The 19023-nt window shown below is 43.8% G+C and overlaps 1 protein-coding gene across 15 annotated transcripts in view; it reads left to right on the top strand.

The window, feature by feature from the left end:
• Positions 1 to 19023, top strand: part of huwe1 (HECT, UBA and WWE domain containing E3 ubiquitin protein ligase 1) — a 46113-nt gene that overhangs the window by 15080 nt on the left and 12010 nt on the right. For 9 of the 15 annotated variants that reach the window (XM_038722596.1, XM_038722588.1, XM_038722590.1 and 6 more), the window contains 38 exons: positions 333 to 466; positions 550 to 662; positions 1745 to 1927; positions 2061 to 2277; positions 2376 to 2498; positions 2634 to 2871; positions 4066 to 4413; positions 4777 to 4833; positions 5255 to 5377; positions 5474 to 5569; positions 5706 to 5975; positions 6221 to 6373; positions 6494 to 6621; positions 6748 to 6829; positions 7018 to 7194; positions 7340 to 7891; positions 8058 to 8253; positions 8409 to 8576; positions 8691 to 8839; positions 8927 to 8993; positions 10146 to 10369; positions 10470 to 10681; positions 10791 to 10973; positions 11553 to 11725; positions 11811 to 11950; positions 12186 to 12261; positions 12395 to 12493; positions 12629 to 12756; positions 12843 to 13002; positions 13545 to 13773; positions 13884 to 14062; positions 14150 to 14239; positions 16048 to 16208; positions 16321 to 16363; positions 17242 to 17613; positions 17829 to 18039; positions 18453 to 18577; positions 18649 to 18869. In XM_038722596.1, coding sequence (XP_038578524.1) covers positions 333 to 466; positions 550 to 662; positions 1745 to 1927; positions 2061 to 2277; positions 2376 to 2498; positions 2634 to 2871; positions 4066 to 4413; positions 4777 to 4833; positions 5255 to 5377; positions 5474 to 5569; positions 5706 to 5975; positions 6221 to 6373; positions 6494 to 6621; positions 6748 to 6829; positions 7018 to 7194; positions 7340 to 7891; positions 8058 to 8253; positions 8409 to 8576; positions 8691 to 8839; positions 8927 to 8993; positions 10146 to 10369; positions 10470 to 10681; positions 10791 to 10973; positions 11553 to 11725; positions 11811 to 11950; positions 12186 to 12261; positions 12395 to 12493; positions 12629 to 12756; positions 12843 to 13002; positions 13545 to 13773; positions 13884 to 14062; positions 14150 to 14239; positions 16048 to 16208; positions 16321 to 16363; positions 17242 to 17613; positions 17829 to 18039; positions 18453 to 18577; positions 18649 to 18869 — 6600 coding nt within the window. The remainder of the gene's footprint in view (positions 1 to 332; positions 467 to 549; positions 663 to 1744; positions 1928 to 2060; positions 2278 to 2375; positions 2499 to 2633; positions 2872 to 4065; positions 4414 to 4776; positions 4834 to 5254; positions 5378 to 5473; positions 5570 to 5705; positions 5976 to 6220; positions 6374 to 6493; positions 6622 to 6747; positions 6830 to 7017; positions 7195 to 7339; positions 7892 to 8057; positions 8254 to 8408; positions 8577 to 8690; positions 8840 to 8926; positions 8994 to 10145; positions 10370 to 10469; positions 10682 to 10790; positions 10974 to 11552; positions 11726 to 11810; positions 11951 to 12185; positions 12262 to 12394; positions 12494 to 12628; positions 12757 to 12842; positions 13003 to 13544; positions 13774 to 13883; positions 14063 to 14149; positions 14240 to 16047; positions 16209 to 16320; positions 16364 to 17241; positions 17614 to 17828; positions 18040 to 18452; positions 18578 to 18648; positions 18870 to 19023) is intronic. The other 6 variants (XM_038722597.1, XM_038722593.1, XM_038722586.1 and 3 more) reach the window with 5 other exon arrangements.

Below are 19023 nucleotides of genomic sequence, written 5' to 3'. Positions count from 1 at the left end.
GTTGATCAGTGTTTAAAATATTAAATGAGAGCCATTGTGCTGTGTATATATCTGTCAAACCATAAAACATGCGGGAGAGTGGATCATTTTAATTCACTGTATTTCACTGAATTACCTTCACAACCAGTTTTGACTCTAGGATCTAATCTATTCCTCACATCCCTGGTTTGTTTTGCGTGCACAGTTGTGCTCAAGTTGCAAATGAGATAACAAGCTATGGGCAGATGGATTACCAAGAATATTTGATTTCCAAGCTGTGGATGGGTTCTTAAAATTTGTCGTAATTTCAGAATGGTTCGGCGGCTCTAAGTGTTTCTGTTCTTTCTAAACAGAGTGAGATCAGAGCTATCTCAGTCAACCAGTGGGGCTCCCAGCTGGGACTGAGCGTTCTCAACAAGCTCAGTCAGCTCTACTGCTCTCTGGTATGGGAGAGCACCGTGCTGCTGTCCCTTTGCACGCCTAACAGGTAAATCTCTCATCCTTTACCCCCTTCTTTTTAACTGTGCTGTCAGCTGTAAGCCTCTAACACATCTTGCCTGGGTCCAACAGTCTGCCTCCAGGATGTGAGTTTGGCCAGGCTGACATGCAGAAACTGGTGCCCAAAGAGGAGAAGCCATCTGGCAGCACTGCAGCAACTGCAGCCTCTGGCTCCAGGAGAACTGGTAATATAACCATTTAACTTTGTTAATCAGGGATCTACAGTGCTAGTATTTTACTTGCCTATGCCCCTAAAAATAGATATGTGCCAACGGGGGAAAAAGATTTACTAGCACAGTGTGTGAGTAAAGACTACCATCCACCATAATCTTCCACCACCTCCGCTGCTAATCGTTCAAAACATAGTCAGACTGGCCGTCGGGAGCGCTGTGTTAGGTGGTCACTCTGTGGGCAGCTTGAGCAGCTTATTATACAAAAAAAAGTGTGAGAGAGATGGTTGTCAGGAGCTGAAGCAGTAAGACAGAAGACATTAGGGAAAATACAAGCAAGGTTTGGGGTTGGCTGGCCATTTAGCTGGATCCTGGTGCCTTTTTGTTGAAGCTTGTTCCACTTTTCATTAAACTAATGTGCACATCAGTGTCACCAACCAATTACAGCCTGCATGGGGCAGGAATTTAAAAAGTTTGAAAACATTAAAAGTTTGACATGCTACTGCAAGCTTTTGAAAAATTTAACTCATTTTTATGTATGAATAGTTATGATTATTGACAAGTTAGTACTTAACAAATTACAGATTAACCAATCTAGGCCACTTGTCTTGCTCAAGGATTTAATGAATGAAAACAACTCACTACATGTATAGTTAATATATAATTATATTACCGGTATACTATTAAATTAACATTATAGTTTTTATGTAATATTATACTAATGCACTAATTTAAACTACTCATTCAGGTTGTGGATGTAGTGCATCTGCAGTGGACAGATGTAGAGCCAGTGCCATTGTGCTAATATGTGCTCCTTCTAATCGGCCTCCGTCTAAAAGCAACACGCTCCCTTTGTTCTATTTTATTGGGTATATAAGGTTATTGTTAGAAATATTGTTCAGTAATCTTGTTTACATAAAGGGTGGGCGTGAGTTGTGTGGGTGGTACTTGTGTAGTCCTGCAATCCACAAGCTGCAATGCGTAGAGTTTACAATATGTATTTTCCCTCAATAACTTAGCGTTAAGAGCCCTGTTGATTGAAAAGTACCATGTCTCTGGAACAGCCTCCAACAACTTCAGTCTCTACCGTTATCCAGCAGATTCTGAGGCAGTTACTGTGGATTCATCTGCTGGTGGACTGTTGGAGGGAATGGGTCTGGATGGAGACACCTTGGCTCCGATGGAGACGGACGAACCCACTGCAACGGACCCTAAGGCCAAGTCCAAACTTACCCCAGCTATGGCCACTCGCATAAAACAGATTAAACCTCTACTCTCTGGTGAGATCATTTCTATGACAGACGATCAAGTTTTGATCTTGGTTACTTTACGATCTGTTTAATTTAACAATATCTTAAATTGCCTGAAATCCCCATGAGTTTGTCTCTCACTAACCTACTTGTGTGTTTCCAGCTTCATCTCGACTTGGTAGGGCCCTCGCTGAGCTCTTTGGCCTGCTGGTGAAGCTGTGTGTGGGTTCCCCAGTGCGCCAACGCCGCTCCCACCATGCCACAAGCACAGGCACTACTCCCACGCCTGCTGCCCGGGCCACTGCCTCTGCCCTCACAAAGCTCCTCACCAAGGGACTGAGTTGGCTGCCTCCTCCTTACACACCCACCCCTCGCTTCAGGTAAGAGCAGACTACCCCCCAACACCATTTGCCATTGTTAATATGTGCATTGCACACAGGTGATATGGAGTGTTTGGTTGTTTTTTTTTGTCTGGCAGGCTGACTTTCTTCATCTGCTCAGTGGGCTTCACATCTCCCATGCTGTTTGATGAGAGGAAGTACCCCTACCACCTCATGCTGCAAAAGTTCTTCTGCTCTGGGGGGCATGATGCCTTATTTGAGTAAGTCCCACCGTATGCAGTTACATAGCAAGACTAGGAAGAGTATTTTATCTTCAAAATTTGCTTGCTAATATCCTGTATATTGTAATTTATACGTTAAACATGAGTCTTGTTGGTTGTGTTGCTTTTGTGCAGGACATTTAACTGGGCCCTGTCAATGGGTGGCAAGGTGCCTGTGTCTGAGGGTCTAGAGCATACTGAACTACCAGATGGGACAGGAGAGTTCCTGGATGCATGGTTAATGCTGGTGGAGAAGATGGTGAATCCAAGCACTGTGCTGGACTCGCCACACTCCCTACCAGCTAAAATGCCTGGGGTCACCCCCACCATGCCCCAGTTCAGCGCCCTTCGGTTCCTCATAGTCACCCAGAAGGTCAGTATTTACTAAATAATGTAGTCTGCCCAGTGTTTCCCACAGATTGATAGTGTAACTGTGGCGGGGGGGGGGCAGTCGAATGTCACAGGTATTATGCTGAATTTTGCATGCCTGCCGAGAATTGTATGAAAATGCTGTAAATGTATAAAGTTCTGCTTTTAAACGCTATACTATTCTTTGTGGGGTTCATCAATAGTTATAAATGATCAGTATATATTTTATGAACTTTAAGAATTGTAAATATATTATTACACTTAGTAAAAGTACATATGTGACCAGCAGGGTCCTAAAAGAACCTTGCATAATTCGGCAAAACAGATGTTGTAGGCTACCTGCCAAAATTTGCATCCACCTCTTTTCTCAGCATAAAAGAGCGTGTATGCAATTCACGGCAGGCATGCAGAATTCAGCACAACACCTGCGCTGCAAAACATCACTAGACCTCGTGGGAGCAAGGCCTGATCGTTGTTCTAAGCTCGCACAGTCTACCAGAGGCAGATTGTGTCTGACTTGACGGCGCTGTTTTTATTCCCCTATCTTATCAAGTCAGCGAAAGTCAGGTAGTTTTCTCAAATGCACCTGTTGACTACCAGTTATACAGCGTGTTAGCTTCGACAGCTGTTTTCCAAAGTTAACATAGCTCTCCTTATTAGCTACGCTCCTTACATACTTGCTAATAACTGTTTTGAAGATCGGTCTCCGACATTGACAGCGGTGTGTTGGACAGATTTGTGCAGCGGTGTTTATGAGAGAGAGAGAGAGAGAGTGATGCCAACCATTCAATTCACAGAAGTGTCTGTCGTCCGTGTTTGCGAGAGAGAGAGAGCGCGACCAAGTGAGAGGATGTGCCAAGTGGTTAAACTCGTGAGCATGCAGTTTCCAGGGAAATGAGAACGGAGAGTTTGTTCTCTGTTGTTGCATTTTTGCAATTTAATTCTATGTTGAGTATTAAGAAAAAGGCAGGCAACAAACTTCCTTGACCCCTGTAACTTTTAAAATCTCAAAAGTTATGAATAGCATAGCAGTAGTTTGTTCAATCCTTATGAACATGATAAACGTGACCGCTGTTGAAATGCATCACACTGAATCTCAAACACGTTCTTTTATAAGCCTTCAGCCATAAGAAGGTTGGAGGATTTGCCTAATGTTGGGAGTGCTTTATTATTATAACACAATCTCTCCTTCATCCAGGCTGCATTCAGCTGCATCCGCAGTCTGTGGAATAGGAAGCCGCTGAAGGTGTATGGAGGCAGAATGGCTGAATCCATGCTGGCCATCCTTTGCCACATCCTGAGAGGGGAGCCTGTTATCCAGGAGCGTCTCGCAAAGGAGAGAGAGGGGACAGTGCGCCCGGATGACGAGGCGGCCTCCACTGGTTCTCAGGGACCCAGCGTTGCCCCCGGAGCATCCACAACAGGTGGAGAGGCACCTGCAGCGACTGGACCGCCACCTGGACCGCCAGCAGGGGGATCAGCTGATGATTCAACCAATTCTACCCCCCGCCGTGAGCCACAGGTTAACCAGGCTCAGCTTACACAGGTATGTTGGAAAGCTTCCTGGCACTCTGGCACCTTTCTCAGTCACTCACGTCAGTTTTTTTAATCACTGTTAGAATATTGTACACACTTTGTCATCATACTGGGCCTTCATCTTTGGGATAATAGTCCAGGAACAACTGGGGACAAATTTTATGTTTATTTGCATCTTACTTTTTTGTGTGTGGGATTGTTGTGCTGTGGTTTGTTCCGACAGCCATGTCTGTATTATCAGCTTCGTATATCATATATCTAGGTGGCCATGTAAGCAAGGAACTAAAAACAGAGGTGCTGTGTTTACCGATCTTCCTCCCCCCCCCGTATTCTGCATGCACTGAATCCTGGGCCACCATTTGTTTTATAACAGGGAAGATGCAGAGGGAGAGAGAGGCACGAACAGGTCCGCCAGCAGCATCTCCAGCAGGTATAAGAAGAGCCATCAGGGAAAGGGGTAGAAATTGAGAGGAGAGGTGGAGAGAGGGAGAGATTAAAGAATAGAGAGGTTGTAGAGGTGAGATTGTTTTAACAAGAAAAGGGAAAGAGTAATTTCGACCAGATTATTGGTAGTCATATCCTTATGAGGCAGATTATCAGGATAGTGCTGTGAAGGGGAAAAAAGTTTGTTTTTAGAGAGGAGCACTCATTATTCAAAGAAGAATGGTAAGTGGAAGAATGTCTCCTCAGCTTAGAAAATGATAGCAAGTGTCTTTGACTTTACCTCACCATTTTTCAGTCCTTATAGCACCTCATAATCCCCCCCTTCTTTTTGATTTTCCCTTCGTTCATGACACCATCTCTGTTTACTCTTGTAAAAATACTTGATCTTTTCATGTGGTGTTTTTTAGCTGATGGATATGGGTTTCTCAAGAGAGCATGCCATGGAAGCCCTACTGAACACCAGCACCATGGAGCAAGCCACAGAGTACCTACTTACGCATCCTCCTCCACTTCTTGGTGGAGCAGTCAGAGTAAGGCTTCATAGACAGAAACACTCACATACTTAGTCCTTGGCATCACATACTAAGTAAAATTCAGGCAGCTGACATTGCGCTTGTTCCCTCTAGGACCTGAGCATGTCTGAAGAGGACCAGATGATGAGGGCCATTGCCATGTCACTCGGGCAAGAGGTCAGCATGGAACAGCGCTCTGACTCTCCTGAGGTGCATCACCCTCACTGCTCAAATTACGTGAAAAGAAACTTTCACTCTAAAATATCTGTTCCTAATGAAACCTTATGAATGAATACCTTGGCATTTAGCTGAGCAGCTGTTGAGAGTATTTCTGTGTCTGCTTCAGGAAGCAGCACGTCGTCGTGAGGAAGAGGACAGGAGAGCCAGGGAGCGGGCAGAGGAGGAGGAGGCCCGCTGCTTGGAGCGCTTCATGGAGGCTGAGCCTCTGGACCCCAAGGAACTACATTCCTTCACTGACTCCATGCTGCCTGGCTGCTTCCATCTACTGGATGAGCTGCCGGACACAGTGTACCGACTTTGTGACCTGCTCATGACTGCCATTAAGAGGAGTGGCCCGGAGTATAGAGATCTCATCCTCGGCCAGGTTGTCCACCAGGTCAGTGGATAAATACATGTTTACATTGCAATCTGCCTTCCAGAGCCTGCTATACATGTTTGTATGTTCAGAGTTAAGATCCAGTGATGTAGAGGTCAGTGAGCTTTGAGTTCATTCCAATTTCCCATTGCATGTATTCACAAACATCTTTAAAGATTATCTTTAAACTATGAGCTTTCAATAAGTCTTGACAATAGAAGCACAACATTCTTGTTCCATCCTGATTGTGTTCATGCTGTATGTAGGTGTGGGAGGCAGCAGATGTGCTGATCAAGGCGGCTGAGCCTCTGACCACCAGTGACACAAAGACCGTGTCTGAGTGGACCAGACAGATGGCCACGCTGCCCCAGGCCTCCAAGCTGGCAACACGAATTCTGCTGCTCACGTTGCTCTTTGAGGTAACAGAACATTGAAAATTCTTGCCTTCAAAGTGTTCACTCGTAGAGGATGAAATCTTTTTTTCTTCATTGTTTGTCTACACATCCCAAACAATTATGTATTGTTTTCTGTTTCTGAAGGAACTCAAACTGTTAGGTGCCAGAGTGGTGGAGAACAGTGGGATTCTTGATTTGCTGATTAAACTGCTTGAGGTTGTGCAGCCCTGTCTACAGGCTGCTAAAGAACAAAAAGACATCCAGACACCAAAGTGAGTTTTGCACAGCTCTACACACTACTTAACTTGACTTGTAAATGTTACACCAGCTTTTTATCATGAAGCCCTAATATGTTAAGAATGTACATTGACTATCTAAATTACTTCCTTTTCCTTCAGATGGATCACACCAGTGCTGTTGATCATTGACTTCTATGAGAAGATGGCAGTCTCTTCAAAGCGCAGGGAACAAATGAACAAGGTAGAAGTCAACCTTATAAAACAAAGCCAAGGATTAAAATAGTAAAGTTATATATTCAAATCTCGTCCAGTATATAATACATGTTGTTCATATAAAGACCTATTGAATAAACTGTACATTACATTGTAAGGTGTTTTTTTTGCACCCCTTTTGTGCAATGGATGAGTTCTCCTTCCGTCTGCCTTCAGTATCTGCAGCCCAATGGGAATAACTGGCGATGGTTTGATGACCGCTCAGGCCGTTGGTGCAGTTACAGTGCATCAAACAACAGCACCATTGACTCAGCATGGAGGGCTGGGGAGAGCAGTGTCCGCTTCACTGCTGGACGCCGGAGATACACTGTGCAGTTTAATACCATGGTGCAGGTATACACAAACACTTAAATGCCCTTCTTCATTGCCAGAGAATACCCCTAAACTACAGTCCATAGACTTTTATTTTATGGTCGGTTGTGTTTGTAGTGGTTGCTGGGTTTCTTTTTGTTTAGTTATAAACCAGTCTGTCTGGCAGGTAAATGAAGAGACTGGAAACAGGAGGCCAGTGATGTTGACTGTCCAGAGAGTGCCTCGCATGCCCAAACCTGGCAAGCCTGGTAGCATTACTGACTCCGAGAGAGAAGAGAGCGACAGGAGCAAAGCGGAGGAGACCCATACTGACCTGGACTCGGGGACAGCAGTGGAGATGAGTGCTCCTAAGGATGAACCCAACCAGCTGAAGGAGACCACATCTGGCCCATCATCTTCCCTGGACCCTGACCTCACTCAGTGCGCTGATATTGTTGTGCAAGGCCTGACTGAGGACATGACCACCGTTCTTATTCGTGCCTGTGTCAGTATGATTAGTGTTCCTGTGGACCCAGACACCCTCCACGCCACATTACGTCTCTGTTTGCGCCTTACACGCAATCACCATTATGCTATGATGTTTGCTGAGCTAAAGAGCACACGGATGATTCTGGGACTGACTCAGAGCTCCGGCTTCAACGGCTTCACCCCTCTTGTTACTCTGCTGTTCAGACACATCATAGAAGATCCGGCCACGCTGCGGCACACCATGGAGAAGGTTAGTCTGTTCTCATACTGTTCAAATGGAGCCCACAGTATATGAATATACTGTCAGCTAGTTGTAGTGGATCACCAGTTTGTTTTTGCTAAATATGGCATGTTCTGAATAGCACTCAAGTTCTGTTGATACAATAAACAAATTCCTCAACAATCTGTTGCCATAGGTGGTAAGGTCAGCCGTGACCAGCGGAGCAGGTAGTACCACCTCAGGGGTGGTGTCTGGCAGTCTTGGTTCCAGAGAAATCAATTATATCCTTCGCGTCCTGGGCCCTGCTGCCTGCCGTAACCCTGAATGCTTCGCTGAAACTGCCAGCAATTGTGTCCGCATTGCTCTGCCTGCACCCCGTGGAGCTGGTACAGGTGAGAGTTGAAGCTTCGTAACTTGTAAATAGGTGTGGTAACTTTTGATAAGCTTTTAAGTTACTAGTACTGTAAACTGGTTTGACTGATTAATTTAGCTATCTAAAAATGTTTAAAACCTATTACTAAGCTCTTACTCATCTTTTTTTCTACAGCCTCTGATGATGAGTTTGAGAATCTTCGAATTAAGGGGCCCAACGCAGTGCAGCTGGTGAAGACCACTCCTCTGAAACTGTCTCCTTTACCCTCTATCCCGGACACTATCAAGGAGGTCATCTATGACATGCTCAATGCTTTGGCTGCCTACCATGCACCTGAAGAACGTAAGACATGTTAATACAATCCTGACAACTGTCTATTTGAAAGGCCTAGATGTAATTTTAATGGAAATAGTCATTTGAACATTTCAGCTAAGTGTGTGTGTGTGTGTCTCACAGCTGAGCGTCCAGAAGAACGTGCAGCAGCGGTGCCTGGTGGTCAAGACCTGTGCCAGATATTGCAGGATGTTGGGGATGATGTTTATCAGCAGTACAGACTCACCCGGCAGGGAAGCGACTTTGACTCCCAGTCTGCATTCCATATCAACGTGAGCCTTAATGACAAGTTGTAGTAGTTTACTGTATTTAAACAAAGTTTCATCTGTTAATAACTGAGCCGTGTCTCTTGCTCTCAGACTCAAGTGTTTGCAACTGATGGAGGTGTGGCTGAGTCTTCCCAGTCTGGCACGCCACAAGGAGAAGGTGAGACTAAAAGGTTTTGTAAAACAACATGAGAACATCTGTGCAAAGTAACGACACCTATGAGACCTTCTTATCTCTAATCATGGTGGTGCTGTGTTTTTATAGCAAAGCACTTGTACAGCATGGTAAGTCTTAATGCCAACAGTAAGGCAGACAAAGTCAGTCTATACCAGAGGTGTGGACTTGAGTCACATGACTTGGACACAAAAATGATGACTTTAGACTCTACTTGACAAAATCAAAGAAGACTTGCGACTCGACTTTGACTTAACACCAATGACCCGTAACACACACACTCATACACAAACGCGCACACACACAGAGCCCCCTCAGGGACCCATCCGTAACCCAAAGCTGTCAACTTGGGGGAAACTGTGCTGCTGTCGTCCTCTTGCACTGTAGATGCTGCTTAAAGTTAATAATGTTGGATTATTGTTTCTTCTTCTTCATGGGCTGTATGAGATTTTGGAGTAATGCATATATAATAGTTTTTAAAAAGAGAGTATTACATTTTAGAAGTTCAGTAGTTTGTTTCCTAAGGCAATGAGTAATCCTGTTTTTTAAATAATTGTGATATCAATATTGACCAAAATAATTAGCAGCCCTACATGAACATTTCATTTAATTCATGAAATTATAGAACATTTGTTGTGTGAAACTGCACCTCTGCCGCCTTTCTATACAGGCTAATGCTTCATTTAATACTTTGGTTTTTTTGGGGTTTTTTTTACATTTTTAACTTTATAAATAATAATAATAATAATAACATTTGAAATGGTTTTACATTTGGTGAAGAGCGCATTATGACTTGTTTAGGACTCGAAACTCAAAGTTTAAGACTTGGACTTGTTGGTCCTTGACTTGTAAAACGATGACTTGGTCCCACCTCTGGTATATACCTTTAGTTTATATTTAATTTAGTTAAGTGATGAGATGAAAATGTTGCTGCAGAATTTTGTGAATGTTAACATGTATTTGTTTATTTATCAGTGCAAATGGCACTAAAATGTGCTCCAGATGAGGTGTAAAATTCCTTTTTAAAGACTTAACTTTGATTTTAGTTTTCATTTTATTTGTGTAAGACATTCCACAAATTAATGTGTGTACTGTATATCTGTGTATCCCATTATTTTGTTATCCTTATGTACTCAGCTTCCACTCCAGAAGAGATGCGGGAGGAAAAGAAAGAACAGGAGGGAGAGAAGAGTACCAGCTCAGAGGAGAGTAAAGCAGCTAAGGTTAAGGCAAGCAAGCCTTTGATGCCTACCTCCACCATTCTTAGACTGCTGGCTGAACTGGTGCGCTCCTACGTGGGCATTGCCACGCTAATCGCATCCTACTGCTACACTGCCGGACAATCCGAACTTATTAAAGAGGTGGGTAGTAAATCTAAATCTAGTCAGCGTTTCACACCTCTGTATTGCCATACCTTTACATACCTTTTTTTTTTTTTTGGACCTTTTTATATCCTTACAGGATTGCAGTGTTCTAGCCTTTGTGCTCGACCACTTACTGCCCCACACCCAGAATTCGGAGGATAAGGACACCCCAGCCTTGGCACGTCTCTTCCTAGCCAGCCTGGCAGCTGCCGGCACAGGCACTGATGCCCAGGTGGCCCTGGTCAATGAGGTGAAGGCTGCCCTTAGTCGAGCACTAGCAATGGCTGAAGGTGCCGAAAAACATGCCAGGTAAGCCGCATAAGAAAAATAACCTGATATTGATACTGTAACCCTTGACTGATTGATCATTTGTATGGATCTGTACAAAACCATTCTCCAATTCTCATTCATTTCACAGGCTTCAGGCAGTGATGTGCATCATCAGCACCATCATGGAATCATGTCCCTCCACGTCCAGTTTCTACAGCACAGCAGCAGCCAAGACTCAACACAATGGCATGAACAATATCATCAGGCTCTTTCTTAAGAAAGGACTGGTCAACGACTTGGCCCGTGTGCCTCACAGCTTGGATTTGTCCAGGTATATGATTACACCATTTTCATTTATTTAGATATAGATAATAGTAGACCAGGGGCCTGCATCGCAAGGTTTGATCTGTGAATTAATAAGTTAAAGGGGCCCTGTGGAGTTTTCTTCTCAACATTCAGTTATTTACCAAAATGCATTGTAAATCCTTCCTCATAAAACATTTGCATTGCTGAAAGGTTTTCACATCCATGTTAAAAACCTTGCAGTCTGTTTCTTCCCTGCCTTTTGTTAAGTGTATCACATTAACAGTGGCATGTCGTTGTGAACTAGATAAACAACCTGCTCATAGGACAACTGCTCCACAGCACTAGTGGAGGTCTAAAACTCCACAGGCAACCTTTAACTTGGCTTTAACCCAGACTTTTTGGTATTGTGAAGCTGGCTCAGTGTAAACTGGGATAGATCTGGCTCACCGACTTTAAGCTTAGTAAACAGATAACACAAAAAGAGTGTGACAAAGTTGAGCTTGTGTGTTTTGTGGTTCTATTTCAGAGTCAAATTGGTTAACAAAAAGAATCCTGTATGAAATCAGTGTAAAATTACATTCTTCCTTTACATCATTTGGTTTAGTCCCAACATGGCCAACACAGTGAATGCTGCCCTGAAGCCTCTGGAGACTCTGTCCCGCATTGTTAACCAGCCCAGCAGTCTGTTTGGGGGCAAAGGAGGCTCCAGCAAGAACAAGGCTGAACATGACACTGTGGGCACTGCCAGGGACAGCAACAGCAACACTCAGGACCAAGGTATCCACATGAGTCAGATGAGATGTTTGAGCTAGCTCCAGTGATTCCAGATGAGTTTGTTGCTGATGTATGGCATCTGTTCCAGGAGAGTCTGGTGAGGCAGAGCCAGTGGAGGGCAACCACAGGGTGCAGGGAACAGACAGCGACCTCATGGATGGCGAGACAGAGGGAGACACGGTGGTGATTGCCGGTCAGCCAGAGGTTCTCAGCACACAGGCTATGCAGGTGATTAACATATTACACACAATACTCAAATAGTATTTTACTACATTACCTCCTCTGGAACATTCTATAATTAATAGCCATAATACCAGAGGTAGATAATTGAGCTCCAATGTGTTATGCTCATTCCCCCACTCTATTTCAGTACTTGGTTAAAATTTATTTTTCACAAATAATCACACAAGGTACAATCATAGTGAAATTGGATGGCTCATCCAATCCATTCCTTTACTTGTAGGTAGAGAATGAGTTGGTGGATCTGATTGATGAGCTGCTGGAGAGAGATGCTGGGACTGTCAACAGCACAATTATAGGTAAGCCACTGGATTAATTGGGGGAGGGGGTTAAAATGTAAGATTTTAAGGATATTTGATTCCAGAGTGCAGCTACCCCTTGTATTACAAACAGGCAAGAACTGTTGTATCACTTGTCTGTTCTGTCAATCAGTGGGACGCAGCGGCGAAGATGAATCGCAAGAGGATGTGTTGATGGATGAGGCCCCCTCCAATATTAGCCAGGCATCCACTCTTCAGGCCAATCGGGAAGGTAAGACATTGGCACACCAGAGCTTTCTTAGTTTATCATTGTAAATAACCTCACAGCTGGTGAGACTGATTTACCTGACAGCTTCTCAGTTTTTAAGATATTCGTGTAAGGGGCTGTGTGTTTGTCTTCTATCAGACTCCATGAACATCCTGGAACCAGAGGATGAGGAGCACACACAGGAGGAAGATTCTAGTGGCAGCAATGATGATGAAGACAGCCAGGATGAAGAGGAGGAAGAGGAAGAAGAGGAGGAGGAGGATCAGGTGTGGATCAATGCAATGAGGTTCTTTAAAACAAGTATTGATTTTTGCTTATCCTTAAGACTCATGGCTGCTACTTTTTCATCAAGGATGACGAAGAAGGAGATGAAGATGATGATGATGAAGGTTCAGAGATGGAGCTGGATGAGGACTTCCCTGACATAAATGCCGCACCACACATCCGCTTCGAAAGGTTTGACAGGGATGATGACCTCATCATAGAGTTTGACAACATGTTCTCCAACAACGGTGAGCAGGATAATTTATTACTAACGTTTACCGAGGCCAAATGTATATGTTTGAATATGCCAGAATTTTTTTTTTTTTTTTTTTTTTTTTTTTTTATGCCATTGACTTGGTTGCACAAATCTTCTCTTTTTGATACTGGAGCCCACTGTAAGAAATCAGGGGGGAAATCTGAATCCTTGATACTAGGTGTGGGGAAAAATCGATAGAACATTGTATCGCAATATTTTATTGTATCAATGTTCAAAATTGCAATAATATCGTATCGTTACATAAGTATCGTGAGGCCTCTGGTAATTCCCACCCCTACTTGATACTTGTAAAAGACATGTTCAGCCTGATTTTCCAAAGAGTGGTTGCAGCTAAACACGACAAATTAATGTAAGCCATCCTCCAAAGTACCTCTTCTAACATCACTCTTTAAAGCTTGGAACATCCCAATTAGGAGTGTTTAAAAACCAGAATGAATGTCCTTTTTAGCTTGGGGTTGTGCTAGAGCTGTCCCCCTAATATCTGCCTATTGTTTTCTGTTGTTTTTCCATCAGCTGACATCCCTCCCTCCCCAGGCAACATCCCCAGCTCCCACCCACTGATGGTGCGCCACGCTGACCACGGTTCCCTCACCCTTGGCGTGGCAGGCACTAGCAGCCGCCTGGCACAGGGCATGGGACGCAGCCAGCGAACACTGCGCCAGCTCACTGCCAACAGTGGACACACCATCCATGTCCACTACCCTGGCAACCGCCAGCCTAACCCTCCCCTCATCTTGCAAAGGTGAGAGCGTGTTTTTTGGTGGCTGTTTGCGACATTTGTTTTACCACCATTCTTTGTTTAAGTGATAATGCTTATTAACACATGTGTTCCTCCTCTAATCCCTTTTTTAGATTGTTAGGCCCCAGTGCTGCAGCAGACATTTTACAGCTATCCAGCTCTCTGCCTCTCCAATCTCGAGGTCGTGCCCGTCTTTTGGTCGGAAATGAGGACGTGCACATCATCGCTCGTTCTGATGACGAGTTGTTGGATGACTTTTTCCATGAGCAGAGCAGTACTGGGGGACAAGCAGGTGAGAATTGGTTGTTGTTAATGTTACTGTCTTCTGATTTAGTATTAGCCTGAGTTCCTAACATGTTTGTTCTTAATATCTCTGTAGGCACCCTCTCAAGTATTCCCACTGCCTTAACTAGATGGACAGATGAGTGTAAAGTGCTGGATGCTGAGAGTATGCACGACTGTGTTGCAGGTAGGTTGGTCTTTGACTGAAAATTTGTTTGTATTCATGAATAGATCAATTGGATCATTTTAGCATGGAAAAAATTTTTTATGCCTAAATACCTCAATACTGATAATTTGACAACATTTTGTGGATGACTATTGGTGCTTTCAGAAAATGTTTACACTTTTGACAGTTGGATAACTAATAACTTGGATATGTTGGTACCCATGGAGTCTTAAAAGTATTAAAGTCTTAAATTTAATATTCTAAAAATAAAGCCTTGAAAGTATTTTATTTACAAAGGTCTTTTCTTGTCCTTTTGTAGGATTAAATAAATGTCGTAACATCATAAACATTTTTTTATCTGTGTGACTTTACAATTTACTCCGTTTTGTGTGACTTGGATGTTATACGGCAGTACAGGTAGCGTTACTATTTACGCCAGTGTTTAGCTTTGCGCTCTGGACTGTGGAGTGTTTGCGGTGCACAAGCTCTGTCATCCAATCTCTGGGGCGAATCATTCAGTTGTTGGGAAAGGAAACAAGATGTCTCTGATCTGCTACTAACAAGCTAACGTTAGCTCGTCGCCTCAGAATGGGCAAGTGTCTGAAGTTCAGAAGGCCAGAGATACAAACAAGTTAGCGGGCGAGGCTGACGGGAGTGGCGCTGAGGTTAGCACAACAAGCGGATCGGTGTGCCAGCCAGTCACACTATGGTGAGCGCTAATAAAGCAGCAGAGCTGGCAGATCCACCTGCAGGTTACTGGTCAGTGAATGTTCAATAGCAACAGAGAGACAGTTGTGTATGAGACAAGGACCGTGTCTGTGGGTCGGCGCTGCGAGGGGGAAAAACAAACCGAAGCCTAACTCCTTATCCCCGCTGCTTTCAAGCCAATACTATATAATGCTATATTTCAAGCAGCTTTAAATGCAAAAACAGAACAGGATGAATCACTGAAGCATGCATAATGAATGCATAATATGGCATTTGCATTGTCATATTATATTACATTATCTAGCCAAGGTGTAACTAATTGTAACTACTCATAATGCACAATTTATTTTGTAATTTTGGTTTCACACCATAGGAGTTGTTAGTGCGACATATTGTATTAATTTTATGTTCATCAGAGAACAAACACACCTCAAAAAGAGATTGTATATTACATATGAATGTGAGTATTATAATAAAATGTTTATTAAAATTCATACATTTTCATCCTAGGTGGTATTAAAAAGGCCTTAATTTGGAGAATCCTGGGGGGGGGGGTACCTTGTCAAGTATTTAGAATAAGTATTCACTGTTCATTTCACCCAGCTCTAGACACTACTATACTCCAGAGGCTATGTAATAAAGTGGGAGACATCACGGAGTTTAGCATGCAGACATTTCTCTGTATACCTGATAGTAAAACTGTCTGTATCATTCCAAGGACTAAAAAGCTGATCCCCAGAGTCCAGAAAGTGTCTTAGAAAACCCAAAGCATGAGAACTCTTGCGCTTCATAGTAGTTTTAGTTGTTGCATTTTTGCTCTTCGTTGGTCTACTTTATTGCTAACCACGGTGACAGAGGGAGCGGGGCACAAGAACCTTCATATTTTGTGACAACGCAAACAAACTATGGATTCAGAAAGAGAAAATCACTTTGAGTGAAATGTGTTTTAATCCCACATAGTGTGATTCCTTCACAATTTATAACCAATAAAAATTGTTTTTCCTGATTTAAATCAATACGACAGATAGTTTTAAGCTAAAGTGGCATTAATTGGACTTGGACCTCATCTTAAATCATAGCCACAACCAAGGATGAATTGTGACATCTGTGTCTGCTTTCAGTGGTGAAGGTGCCTATACTGCAGCATCTGGAGAGTCTGCGAGATGAGGAACTGGAAGAGCGTAGAGAGAAGAGAAGGAGGCAGCTGGCTGAGGAGGAGGAGACAAAGCAGAATGAGAGGAGGGCCTCAGGAGCAGAACAGTCCAGGGAACAGAGCCTGCAGGTTGACAAATAGTACACGTTTGTTGGCTATATGGGAGGAGGAATTTTCAAACATAGAAGTGCATGCATCTTTTGACATGTTTGTTCACCGTTTGCTAATGTTTTGTCCACAGGGTTCTGGATTGGGGACAGTTAATGGTGCAGACAACAATGCAGGTACTCACATTTGTATAGATTTTGTTTTTGTTTCTGTCTTATTGTTAAAATTCTCAGGAATGGACACATCTCAGTGATGGGCACCCAGTGTGGCAAGCAGCCAGCAGAGCGTGCTGTGGGATGAGGTAGTAGTTTGTATAGTTTTAGGATCACACCAGATCTGGGAGATAACTATACAGTCTACTGTCTTTCTTATGGCAACGCCATACCAGCTCAACGTCATCATCTGCTGTAACGGAGATCCACCCTTAACTGGCAAATGGCTCAGATAATTATCAAAATAAAATTATCTGATCTATAATGTCTTCATCACCTAATCCACATGTTTGCATTATATCTCTGGAAGGTCATCTTTCCTCACATGTATCCTGTACTTGTTGCATTATTTTTCTGCAGTGGGCTGTGCTGTGGTGAGGTAGTAAGTTGTGTTGTTGTTGGGGATAAGGATTGTGCACCCCGTTCAGGAGATAACTATACAACTTACTGCCTTCCTCAGCAGAGGCCTTTGGCATCAGTGTAGAAAATGATCAACAAGTAATCAGCATATTGCTATTTAAGTTCTGTTTGTGTACTTGCTTTGAGCTCTCTTCTTTTGAACAGTAGTCATTAACATATTTTAAGGACTTGGAAACAATTCCACCAGTTTTTTGTTTATGGAAAGTGTTAATTGTAAAACACTGTAAGGGCCTATTTAATAAGCAAGCATTTTTAGCAGTTGTTAAGCATAGAGATAAGGTATCAGAATGTGAGTTGTACTGTTTTTAAACCTTATAATTGATGTTGAGTCACTGGAAGGATTAGTAAAGTTTTTTTTCCAAACAAGAATGTGTAAAATGATGTCCCTGTCTTCACACAAGTTTTATCTCTGAATGTTTCAGAGGGTGAGCAAGCTCAGGGTGGTGCTGTGTCATGTCTGGACCCACCCAGGGTCTCAGAGGGCTTCCTCACTGCTCCCCCATCTGGAGAGGTCACTCCCACCACACCTGCTCCTCATGAACAGGCCCTAGTCTCCCTGGAGACTGCGATCAGCCAGCAGGTCCACCAGCCAATCGCTGACCTTCTACTGGCTGAGTCGCATGCCAGCTCACTGGCCGCTCTGGCGGGGGCAGGCCTTCCACCCTTGTCGGCAGCTGACAGGCCAAACAGTGAAGCGGAGGCATCTCAGATGGAAATGTCCCCAGCACCCACAATCGGTGAGAGAGTCGGAGGAGGAGGTGGTGGAGGAGGAGCGTTGGATGAAGGCAGGGAAGGTAGACTAACTTTGAAAACTTTCTTTATACAGACTGGCCAACAGTAAGGACACATGTCTGTAATGTACATTATTGTGACGACTGCGCTTGTAGCTAGTATCTGTCTTAACATTTTCTCAACACTGTGAAATACAAATCAATTACCCAAGGAAGGTTGCTGCTCTGTATTGGTTGACATCATTTCCTAACTCTCGACCTCACTTTTCTTTTCTCAGCCTCCCTAAGTCCAGACATTGTGGAGACTGCAGAACCTGCCGTAGTGGGTGTGTCACAACTGGAAGGGTCGCCCATGGATACCAGCAGTCCTGCCTCTGCCACTCAGGAAGAAGCTGCTCCCAACCCTGCCCAGACTGCCCAGCTGTCTCAGGAGCTGTCTGGCAGTGGGGACAGTGGGCTGACCGACAGGCAGACCGATGCAGAGACTGGGTGAGTAGCTTTCAGTATAATTTCTGACCAAATTAACTGGAAAATCAAAAACTGTCATGTACTCTGTATGTCTTGGCCAGATAACAAAAATTTTATAAAATAAAAGTTGGTGAAATGCCTACCCCCCTTTCAGTGCCAGTGCATGTAACTTTCAGTCCAAAACAAAACAGATTTAAAAATGGAGTTGGAAACCTATATATTTGGCTATATGTTTTTTCACTTGTTTTAAGAAGATTGGTCTTTCTGACTCGATGTTTGCCAAAACAATTCTCATGGTTAAGGGAAATCCCGTCCTAGGATTCTAAACACACTCCCCTTCCAGTCAAATTTGACCCTATATAAATCAGCTAAATATATCAAACCACACATTGCTGCTGGCTGACGATAGCCATTTCTTTCTCTTATGTTTACAGCTCCACTACTGTCTCATCCCCTGGAGAAACAATGCCGAGGAGTGACAGCGCTGACAGCCAATCTCAGGCCATCCAGGAAGAGCCCCTCCCATCCACCAGCAATGAGGATGAGGACCCTCTTGCAGGTAAAATGCTGTTTCCGCAGTTAATATTTATAATAAAATATTGCATCGCATAATGTTTGATGTTTTGGCAGGCATCAGTCTGCCAGAGGGTGTGGATCCCTCCTTCCTGGCAGCTCTCCCTGAGGACATCCGTCGAGAGGTGCTGCAAAATCAGCTTGGCATCAGACCACCCATCCGACCTCCTGCTGCCACCAGCCTGCCTGCCTCTGCTGCACCTGTACTCGGAGGACCAGGTGTTACAGAGGTCAGCCCAGAGTTCCTGGCGGCCTTGCCACCTGCTATCCAGGAGGAGGTGAGAGATGTCTTGCTGAAATTAAACAAGGATTTCTGTAGACAAAATGCTTGCCTATTTAGACCTTCTATCTGGGGTAAAAGGTGAAATATGATTTCCAAGCAAAGCAGTAAAAGAGTCACAGATAATCAGCTTTTTAACTAAGCATGCGATT

Source organism: Micropterus salmoides, unplaced genomic scaffold (assembly GCF_014851395.1).
Source record: "Micropterus salmoides isolate LMB-PRFRI ecotype aquatic unplaced genomic scaffold, ASM1485139v1 Ms_hic_scaffold_16, whole genome shotgun sequence".
NCBI classification, from domain to species: Eukaryota; Metazoa; Chordata; class Actinopteri; order Centrarchiformes; family Centrarchidae; genus Micropterus; species Micropterus salmoides.
The sequence above is the reverse complement of the archived record's forward strand: the minus strand, read 5'-3'. Positions and strand labels throughout refer to the sequence as shown.